At 45.1% G+C, this 11024-nt stretch overlaps 1 protein-coding gene across 1 annotated transcript; it reads right to left on the minus strand.

The window, feature by feature from the left end:
* Nucleotides 1-2086: 2086 nt before the first annotated feature.
* Nucleotides 2087-2653, minus strand: LOC111144702 (transition protein 1). Its single transcript, XM_022499141.1, has 2 exons — nucleotides 2485-2653; nucleotides 2087-2286 (listed from the first exon to the last, which is right to left on the minus strand). The coding sequence occupies exons 1-2, from the start codon at nucleotides 2621-2623 to the stop codon at nucleotides 2258-2260; spliced, it is 168 nt and encodes a 55-aa protein (XP_022354849.1). The 5' UTR covers nucleotides 2624-2653; the 3' UTR covers nucleotides 2087-2257.
* Nucleotides 2654-11024: the final 8371 nt, after the last annotated feature.

Raw genomic sequence — 11024 nt, forward strand, 5'->3', positions numbered from 1 at the left:
CTGTCTTGCAAATGATGGGCAGATGGGCTTTTGAAGCAGAGGGTCAGGGAGCCCTGAGGAACTTGGTCTGGGGCCTCTCTCCAATGACTTTGGTCTGTGACAACAAGTAAAACCAAAGAGTTTCCCTCCAAGTTGTGTTAGCTACTGCTCCTGATGTCCTGAGAGGCTGGCCCTTGGGCTCTGTATCACCTGAGATCCCTGCCTGGCTGGCTTCCAGTTGAGTTTGGCCAGGGGAGAGAAATGTTGGGGTTTTTCCACTCTGCTCCCGCTCTGGCAGGAGCTGTAGCCTTCCCCAGCCCTTCCATAGAGGTCCATCTGCTTCCCCATGTTCCTTCATCACACACACAATTTGGGCTATCCTGGGCCTCCTGTGACACTGTTTTGTTCTTCTGCTCCTTCAGAGCCACTGCTTGTAGGCTTGAGGCATCTTGCCTCTGTGAGCAGTGTCTTCAGGAAAGGCTCTCCATCGAGCCCTCTGCAGGGCCTGTGCTCCTGCAGGATCCTGACAGAAACAGGCCAACCTCCTGGTTATAACAAGCATATTCCACACTGTCTGCATTATTGCTGTTCTTGCTGGGTCCTGAGTCTTGACTTCTCCCTATGAGAGCAATAAGGTGGAGCAGTGGGCAGGTGCAGGGGTGAGCTATGTGGGGGTGGGGGTGGGGCACTGGAAGACTCTGATTTGCCGTGGCAGCTGGGAGTGGCAGGGCTGGGAGCTGGGCACTGGCAGGGACAAAAGGGGGGAAAGGAGCCTGGGGAAGAAAGGAGGGGTATGTGACCCATCAAGCAGCTTCTCCAGCAGACATTAGCTTTCAGGTCTGCCTGAGTGGGTGGGGATAGAAGGCCTTCGATCCCATGTGGTCCCATGGATGGTGCCTTGTTCCCCTCCTTTCTGAGCACAGTCCTGTCCTGCACTGCCCTTCCTCATGAGAATTGATCTCTCTTCAACATCTGGCACCCAAATGCCAACTTACTGTGTCCTCAGAACCCAATTAAATCCTATTTCTATTCCAACCAGCAAAAGCTTGACATGTTGCAAGGATCTCTCAGGCTTTCTTTACATGGAGACAGAGGGCACAAGAGAATGTGAGAGCCAGTCATTTCGGATCAGGGAGGGCAGGGCTTGGTACACACCCAGAGGTTTAGGAAAGAAAAGACAAAAGGAGGAGGTAAAACTGTGGGAGATGAGGAAATGGAAACTGGAGGGAAATATGAATTAAAAGTGTCTGTGTGCCTAATGGAAAAAGACAGGAAAAATCTTTATTCTGTGACCTGCAGTCTTTGTTCTCTTTGCCATCAACTCTTTGCCAACAAGCAAAACTTGTTGGTGGGGGTGAAAACTTCATGCCCAACCTCACGCTCCTCTCATAGCCTCTTATACCTGGTTGCTTCCCCTTTCAGGATCCCAAGTGGGTGGCTTGGTTTAAATAAGATCTTGTTTCCGTTCCATCCTGAGCTACCCTGGTCACTCCTCAAGCAAAATATCCCGATGGGGTGGCTGCTGAGAAGAGGTGTCGGACCCCTGGCTCCCTGGCCAGAGATACAAACCAGGTAGAGCAAGGTAGAGTGTTGTAGAGTGTGGGGGTTAAACATTCTAAGAATATATCCTTAATTGCAGACACACCTAAGGTTCATTTATGACATCAGATTCTCACCAGCTGGACTGCCCGGCCAATATCCCTGCTGACACAAGGTAAGGGTCTCCCCTAACAGTCTGCTAGTCCTGCTCATACATAATCAGATAAATTAGCATGGAAACTTCTGTAACCATCCCTGGGATTGGTCTTTTAGCTTTAGCCCATGGTTCGGGGTTCCCTTATTAACCCCTTAGATTTTATGGCTCCTAACTGCATTTCTTCCAGGTCTCTTCTCTCTGGTCCCTTTCCATAGTGAGGAGGGTGAGGAGGGAGATTGCACATGGAGACCAAGACCAGAGTATGGTGATGGTGGCCAGCCCATGCTGGCCACACATCACTGATATTTTCCAAGATCATGTTAAAGAATTGACAGGTATGAAGCCATTTAATATGATTCTTTCCCAAGTCTGCCCAAGCCCATTTTCCAGCCAAAAGATGAAAAGGAGACATTCGGTTCTCAAAATTTTATTGAGATGTTGAGGAGAAACAGCCAACATATACATTCCTCATTTCGTCACAATTGGCATTTTACCCACACGATAGGTTCTTCTCTGGCTGTCATCCTCTCATTGCTGCCTGGTGCTGTATGAAGTCCACCAGGACAGAGCCCATGGGTGGCATCACAAGTGGGAGCGGTAATTGCGATTGGCTGTAGGGGAAGGACATGGTTGCAACAGGGACACAGGTTAGAACATCCCCATTCTCCTCTTCCTGCCCCAGTGGGAACTGAACTGGAAATTAAATTCTCAGGCTGAGATTCTGGGTCCGGGAGAAGCCAACTCCAAGAGAGAGGACCCCTGGGGTGAGTCCCCCATGTTTGACTGCTTGCCTGCTTGTCCCTACTCACCATCGTCGCCCCGTTTCCTACTCTTCAAGCTTCCTTTCCGGTATTTTCTTTTGCTGCCACCTCTCTTCACTCCCTTGTGAGGAGCTCGGTTCTTGCCCCTCCTCATGCCATGGCTCTTTAATTTGCGGCTGGTCGACATTGTAATTTCTGCCAAAATGAGGGGCTTTGCAGGACCCGGAGGCCAGGAGTCTGGGTATTTAAGGCCTTAGCCATTGTGACTGTGAAGGGGTGTGGCTTAGCAGATGGGTGGGGCTCCACTGTGATGTCAGTGGCCTTTGTTACACTTGGGTCATATATGAGAAATAAGGTGGCCCCTCTAATGCAACTCAAGGCTACCCTCAATTTTGAGGCCCTTTTTATGTTAAATGAGGATTTCCAGACAGGTGTTATTGAGCAATTCAATGTCAGTTCTGTGCCAGGCATCTGGGGAGTACAAGATACCATTAGAATATGTATCTCCTGCCTGTAGGAAATTTAATGGCTTCGTTGAGTGTGGGTATGTGTGTGTGTTTCAATCTCTTACATCACTGGGAGATCTCAAATGTATTTCTGTAAGGATGTGACTCTATGAAACCCAATTCAATATGAGCAAAATAAAAATATTCCTTCTCTTTCCTCTAACTATGACACTATGGGGTGAGTAATTTCCTGGGACTGTCCTGTTCATCAGAGGATGTTAGAAAGCATCTCTGACTTCTACCAGTAGATGCCAGTAGCTGTGACAACCAAAAATGTTTCCGAACATTGACTTGGGGGAGGGGTACAATCACCCTCTGTTGAGAACCATTGGCTTTACCATTTAAAAAAATTCAGTCATCAAATATTTATTGATCACCTAATATATGCAATGCACTTAGGTGCTAGAAAAATAGTTATGGATAAAACCAGACATAGACCTGTTTTCATGGTGGCTTTCAGCCTCATCAGGGGGAAAGCCATCAGAAATCTGCACAAATCAGTAAATAATCACTTCCCAACAGGGTTCAGGATAATTACATCTTGACATGGTGCAGGATGAGGTTGGAGAGGAAGCAGAGACCAGACTAGGCTCAAGTGCATTGGGAAACCCTGGAAAAATGTTTATGAGAGTAATGTGACAAGATTATGTGGAAGGTAGATTGATGGGGATGTAGAGTGAATAAAGGGAGATTTTAGCACTGATAGTGGTGGTTCAGGAGAGAGAAATATTTGATAATGGCTCAGGCCTGGGCCAGAAATGGTGTTGATCAAGATGTAGAGATGTGGACAGGAGATACAGACTTGGTGATAGATGGACTGGCTTTGGTTGGTGACAGGAGAAGGTGCAGAAGGTGTGGCTTTTTTTTTGTAATACAGCTATCTGGATGCTGGTGCCACTCCCTGGGATAAAGTCTAGGCATGGGACAGGGATCATCATGCATTTTGGTTTAAAACATTTCAGGTTTGAGCTGCCTTTGAGATTTCCAAATAGAGATATTGTATGATTGCTGGGTTCATGGGTGTGGAGCTCCAAGTAGAAGCATGAGCTGGAGATATCCACCCTCTCCAACCTCCCCAGCAATGGATTCAATAGCCAAGCTTTTCTTCTTCCTCCTTCATACCTTATATTCAGTCCTTTGAAAAACATTTCAATGGAACTGGGTCATTACTTCCTCTTTCTGTCCTTTCTCTCTCCCCTGCCATCATCCTCATTCAAGAACCAAGCACCTTTCATGCATCACGTTCTTAGCAAAAGTTGGTTGACTTTTCTAGAGAAGAGAACTAGTTCAAGTTCCACTCTCAGCATTTCTGATGTCTATAGGTAAAAGGACAAGTCATGTTTTGAAACCCAGATTCCTTGAAAAGCCACCATAATGGACATTTTCCATTATCCTGTTTCCAGGTGGGTTCTTTTGGAGACTTTGATTCCCTCAAAGAAGGAGGACCTCTAGAAATAGGCTGTGGGTTTGCCTTGTTGTATCTTGGGACTTTCTTGTACACTCCAGTCTTGTTTCTCCTATAAGCAAGATCCATGAAAGCAGAAGTTTAAAACTTATGTTTGCTGCTCTGTGTTCTCGAGGCCTTGAACAATCCTTCCACAGAGCAGGAGCCCAATAAGGGCCCAATAAGGGTTGAATAAATAACAAATCCTTCAATTTTTCTGACTATCTAAATCCTCCCCATTTTGTCTCACCTCTCCAGGGAAGGCTTCCTTGACTTTTCAAATTCTCATTGTTCTTTGTAATTTGTCCAGTGTTCATGGTCCTTAATAGGGTTCTCAAAGTCAACCAAACCTAAGTGTGTGACAACCTGTTCCATGCCCATATTGCTGTGTAGTATGCATGAGTCTGATCTCAAGAGGAGGCATTGTGTCTTGGTTCTTGTCCCGACTGTGCCCTAAGTATCACTTCTTTGGACTTCATTCTCTTTATTTTGTAAATAAACTGGTTGGGTTAGGTGATCTCTGACATTATCTGACTTTTGCAGTAGGCACCTTGTAGTTAGGGGTTGTATTTTTTATTTCTACTGCATTTTCCATGGGTACTGACACAGTCCATGGTAGGTGGTCAATAAATATTTGTTCATTCTCACTTCTTGGGTATTATGAGGATAGATAGTAAGACACAGAATGACTCTGGATACCACATAGGAGTATTTCTAGACAGGAAAGGGTCAAAAAGACATTGTCTCCATCATAGGCCCCCTTGCTCCTGTGCCTGCTGACTAAAACATTTGCAGAGGAACTAGCCTCATTAGTTGGAAAGACATTTTCTGGATGGTCCTGGAGACTGGACAACATTTCTCTCCCCGCTGCCCCGAGTCCATTCCATCCCCAAAGACCCACTCTGCCCAGGGGAAGCTGAGATCACAGGGAATTAGGCAGCCAGACTTGAGAACTGATGAACAAACAAGAAGAGTTCCCTTTTGCCTAGGGTTAAGGAATGTGGTTTCAGACACCCATGCTGAGAAAGTCCAGCAGCAGAGAGCCCAGTGTGGGGGAAGGCGCTTGCAGGCCAGTTGGGGCTGGGGCTGTGGGTGTTTGCGTTGGCTTCTGGCTCAGGCCTCCTGGACTGAGGACAAAGCAGTCCTGAGGACTGAGCATTGGGCACTGCTGCCCGTCTCTGTTTCTCTTTCCATTTCTGCCCCAGTGTTGCTTGAGCCAAGGGCAATTTAGATAGAGCACAATGAGTTCACTCCTGACCTTTAGTGGACCTGAAGCCATTTTTTTTTTTGAAAACTATTTGTGAATCCAGTCTGCTGGCTGTCTTCTTATCTCTAATTCTGTTCTTTTTCTTTCCTCCTCCTCTTCTTTTTTGGATGAAGAAACTGAGGCACAAAGTGTTTACATGAGCTCCTTCAAATAATCCAGCACAGGAATAACAGAGATGCCCAATAGAACAATTTCCTCCATGCTTTGGCTTCCCTGGTGGGTCTTAGCTTTATTTCTCTTGATGCAAGGAAATGGATATTTTCTGATATTGCTAAGGGGACATGGAGAGAGAACTGAAGTCCTTGTCTTTTTAAAAAGGGAGCTATCAGCCCTCTCTGTCTTGGAGCAGAGTGTTATCTTGCTTGAAAACAGGTGGATAAACAGAATAGTAATCTTTATCGCCCAGAAGGATGACCAAAGTGGTGTTGCAGGGAAGAGTTTGGAAGCCAGTACTCCCAATGGCCCCTCTCTTAGGTTAGGAAGGGGTAGAGGCTTTGGGCATCACTGTTTTGGAAGTCAGATATCTAGAGGGGTCCCATCTCACCTCTTCAATTCAAACTCACTCTATTAATTTTCCTGGTTAGTCCAATAGATGTCTTCTTCAGGGCTGGATCTCCCTAGCAGGCCAGGAATTGGAGTTTATTAAGAAGGAAAATGGAAAAGTTGCTGACAGTCCTTATACATGTTGATGACTCAGTCTGAATCTCTTTCTGAAACCTAAGTCTCTCCAGATGTTGACCTCAGCTGAGAAGTGGGGACCTTCTACCTTGTTCACATGCATGCTCTGTCTTCTTTGCTCTTGTTCTTGCTGTTGCCGCTGCTGTTTGGGCAGGTGAAGGGGGCTCAGGGAAAGGCTATGGGATGAGAAAGCTGCTGAGAGAGGGGTCTCAACAGGGGCAGCGGTCTCTGAGCTCAGGACTCATCTGATGTCTCCAGTAGGGAATGAAAAGAAACCAGAGCCCAAAGCCAACTACTCCATTTGCCTCTTTCCATCCAGTCTGGGAAAAAAGGAAGGATCTTGTTTCTGAGGATGTCTGGGTTCTGCCTGAAAATTTGTTAAGATTCTTTCCTCATTTGTCCTCCAGGCTCCTTTCCCATCCTTGTTGACTGCTTTCCTAAACTGTTTTTCCATAAACAATTTCTGTTTTCCAGGAAGAGAGAGTTTGGGCTGCTAAAAGGCAGGAGACACATCACAAGACCAGTGGCCCTGCTAGGTTCCTCAGGAGTCACCTCAACCCCCTCCTTTTGGAGGTCAAGAGGCTTGTCTAAGGGCTGCAAAAGACAGGCTCGACCCACAGTTGCTGAAAAAGACATGGCTCAACCCACAATTGCTGATTCCTATGCCAGAGACTACCCACTGCTCTTTACTGCCTTCACTCTCCATCATTTGCCTTCTCTGTCTTACATGTGCTGCTAGGGTCACAGTGAAGGAATCTGATATTGAAGGAAGACAGAGTACTGGGTGGGGGGCATAGTGAGTTCTTAAAGGTAGGGTGTGACTTTGGAGGTCTTCTGTACAAATTTGAAATTCTAACTTGGAAAGAATTCAAAGTTTTATTTTTGGACTTACAATAAGTTACTTGAATATGTCCATTCCTTTTGTAACTATTAACAATAAGACCACATGATGTAATAGTACACAAAGTAAATCCAAATTTTATGCTTCTGAAGCTTCCAAATAAAGTTTCCACATTAACTACTCCCCTGACCCCACTGACCATATGGCCTGTCTATACCACAGTGAAGGAGAAGCTCTCCCTTGCTGGAATGCACTGGGGATATAGTTCCCTGCAGCCATAAGGCAAAAACAGGGTTGTGGCCTGAAAATAGAAAGGGGGTATTACTGTATGAAACTATCATACATATTCCATTATTTGGCTTCATGTGGTCTTTAGGAACAAATGTGTTTTATCCATCCACAAACTGGAGTAAAGAACTTTGAGTTGGTAGGGTTGCTAGAAAACAGTTTCATAATAAATTGGTCTGGGGATGAAGGGTAACTTGGCCAAAGTCACAAATTATAGGCAAACTTAGATCTCAAGCCCAGATCTCTCCATCTCCAGGCCAGGTTTCTTGCCAATCTGCCATCAGGCACTACTGTTAAGATTTATGACCTTTCCTCTCTTTCTTCCTTTCTGTGCTCTCTCTCTGGTTTTCCCTTCACCCTTCATGTTCTGGGAGCCACATGCCAGGAACCTTTGCCCTTGAAATCATCCCACCCACCAACCACCATCATGTCACTGAGTTTGAGGATGGCTGCCCTGTGAAAGGAAGAGGAGTTGTCATCAAAAATAACCAAGGATCAGAGTGACAGACTGTTGCCACAGTCAAGGGTCAATGCCTTTATACTTTCATTGTAAGGCATTGTGACCAATATGTTGGTAGGGTACATTGGCCAGAGGAAACTCTCAGTATACCTGGATTATTTTTAATATAATTGCCTATTATAACTCTACTGACCAAAGTTAGGTCAAGGGAGAACATCATAATCCAATGATATCTCTTTGTTCTGTTAAGAAGAAGCTCCACTTCCTACTCTTAGTGGTGAGCAATGAGGGTGAAAGAGAGAAGAAACATTGGTAGAACAATTTTACTTGCCTTTCAAGATCTCAAGAATTAAAGCTGACAAAGCTTGTCTGACCGAATTGTTGTCTATTTGGTTTCTGCATTGTTCTTTTGAGCAGAATTCTCATATTTTAAAAAGTAGGTTTATCTGTATTTATACTAAAGAAGGGGAACAAAGTAAATCTTTCATAAATCCTGCAATTCTGTGGTCCAAAACACAAAGATCTCATGACGCTTTGCCCTTCACACACCCTATGCTGGGACAGCAGGTATGACTGCCTAGTGAAAACTTCAAACCAAAGCCTTCGCTTTCAATGATGACCCTCTTCCCCCACTGATGCCCGCGCCCCCCCCCCCCACCAAAAGACGCAGATTCTTTGAGTGTTGCAGTGATCAGATTTTATTGATCAAGAATTCTCAGTGATGGGCAGTTTCATTTTTGTTCTGGGAGGAAATCTGGAGGGTAATGCCACAGAGGTGCTCTGGAGTTCTGGTAAGTACTGGTAATCACCACGTGGAAATATTTGTATCCCCTATAGAGCTTTGTCCTGCAATAGTTCTGGACAGTTTTTCCATGCTGTAAGGAAGCAAAGACAAAATAGAAGTTATAAAATTCCCTGGTTAGGGTGAGAGTGTCTCAGAAGGTTCTTCAAATGGGCATACAAGGCCACCTTGGCATTTTCCAGATTTTTCCTTATGGTTTTGTTATCCTTTTAGCTATGGTTTGGCCTGACTTACTTGAAACTCCCTGCAATGCCTGTTCCTCATAAGCCATGTCTCCCTGGAAAAAGCTACATTTTTTGTGGGACCCAGGGCAAGATGATTACACTGGCCTCTTGTTAGAAGATATGCTCTGGATCGTGATAACAGAGGATAAACCAAGGCTCAAGTCCCCCAAGTACAGGGCTGTTTCTCTTCTAATGTAAACATCCAGATCGAGACATTGCTATCTAAGTCATCTTTATAATCCAGGAGAGCTGGTTAAGATCTTATTCATAATGGGGGCTTGATGAATACTTGTAAATGGCTTGCTTCTCAATGAGGACATGCCATGTACCTGAGAATGAATGAAGCCTCTTCAGTAATGCCTTCATCAACACCTCCTCTCTCCCCTCCTCTTACACATTCCCCAAATGCTCCCTTTACTCCTCCTACACTCCTCCAGGACCACATAGTCAAGAACTCACCAGTTGCTTTCCTCTTCCTCCCCCATGTTCTCCTTTGTGGTACATTTTTCTAAGCTCCTGAAGAAAGTCCTCTGAGTCCTAAGGGATGGGCAACACTGCTGTATCGGTCATGGTAGGCTGGCTGACTGGGTGGCTGAACTCAGTCATGGTAGATGTTATAATCCCAACATGGGTTTTCTGGTTATTTACCAGAAAATGGTTTTCTGAGCCTTAAGATGGGGCAGGGGGAGCATCTGAAATTAGGCCACTATGGCCTGGGACTTCCCCACTCTGGGATGTCACAAAGTCTGTATGAGATCAGCGACCAAACTACAGGAGAAGGGCTGAGCAGTAGGACCTCAGATGATTTCCTTCAACATTTAATCAGACTGATTTTTCTGGATCCAAGCCTCTTGACCTACTAAACTTGGATATATTATTTCATTTCTCTGGTCTTAAAAATCTTCTTTTAGTTAAAGCCAGAAGGACAGGGACTCAATGGCAATCCTATTATTTTACTAATGAGGAAACTAAATGCCCAGTTGGAAATTACTTCCTTATAGGCTTTGGGAAATTGCTCAAGGACACATAAATACTAAATGACAGAGGAGGGAATTAAATCTGCATCTACATAATTTTAGTGCTTTTGTACAGTGTCGTCTCATGTATTTGCTGCCATGGCAGATAGAGGCAGGAAGTTTAATCACCTAGGGGGTGACATATACTTAATGTTCACCAAGAAGAGAAATATGGACAAAAGGCTTGAATATTAAAACCCAGAGGACACTGGCCCAAGTCAGTGATGGTGATGGAGAAGAAGAGGTGCATTATAAAATGCTGAGGTGACTGAGGAGAGGAAGGGAAAGAGCTATGAAGGGAAAGTTTGGATCCTAGACTTCTGTCCTGAGTGAATAAGCACCACAACCTCCAGCAGATACTAGAGCAGCACCTAAATTTGGACAGAAAATACTGGTTTTGGTTTTACACAGATGGAGATGTCTATTGGACAGACCTAATATACACTACTATGTGCTCAGTGGACAAATGAGATATAGGTATCTAGGCTGATGAGGTAGAGCTGAGCATTGGCAAAATAGAGTTTTGTATAGTTGAACCTACAGGAGGTGAAGAGGTGGTCTAGGGACAAAATTATGTTGATTTGTCATCAACATTTAGGCATTTCAGGGGAGGCAGCTGAGGGAGGAGACAGCAAAATAAAACTCGGGAAAGAGTGAGTTTGCAAAGTAACATTAAAGTGCCAGATGTGGGGTGCCTATAGCACTCGCTGGAGTGCCAGGCGCTGTGTAGACACTGGAGGAACCTCATCTCATTTTTCAGTCCTACCTTATTTGACTTTGTAGAGCATGTGACATTTAGGGTCCTGCAGAGACAGAGTACGGGGTGTGGTCAAGAGGGCAGTGGGTAGAGGAGAGACAGGAGGTGAGGTAGTGGAGATTAGAGGTTTTTTTTTTTTTTTTTTTTAATTTCTTTTCAGCGTAACAGAATTCATTGTTTTTGCACCACACCCAGTGCTCCATGCAATACGTGCCCTCCTTAATGCCCACCACTAGGCTCCCCCAACCTCCCACCCCCTGCCCCTTCAAAACCCTCAGATTGTTTTTCAGAGTCCATAGTTAGAG

The sequence above is a fragment of the Enhydra lutris genome, unplaced genomic scaffold (assembly GCF_002288905.1).
Source record: "Enhydra lutris kenyoni isolate GAN:26980312 unplaced genomic scaffold, ASM228890v2 scaffoldscaffold1, whole genome shotgun sequence".
Taxonomy (NCBI): Eukaryota; Metazoa; Chordata; class Mammalia; order Carnivora; family Mustelidae; genus Enhydra; species Enhydra lutris.

Coding starts and splice junctions, on each gene's coding strand:
- LOC111144702 (XM_022499141.1), bottom strand. CDS start 2,623: ATGTCGACCAGCCGCAAATTAAAGAGCCATGGCATGAGGAGGGGCAAG. Junction 2,287..2,484: donor TAGGAAACGGGGCGACGATG/GTGAGTAGGGAC, acceptor CTTCCCCTACAG/CCAATCGCAATTACCGCTCC.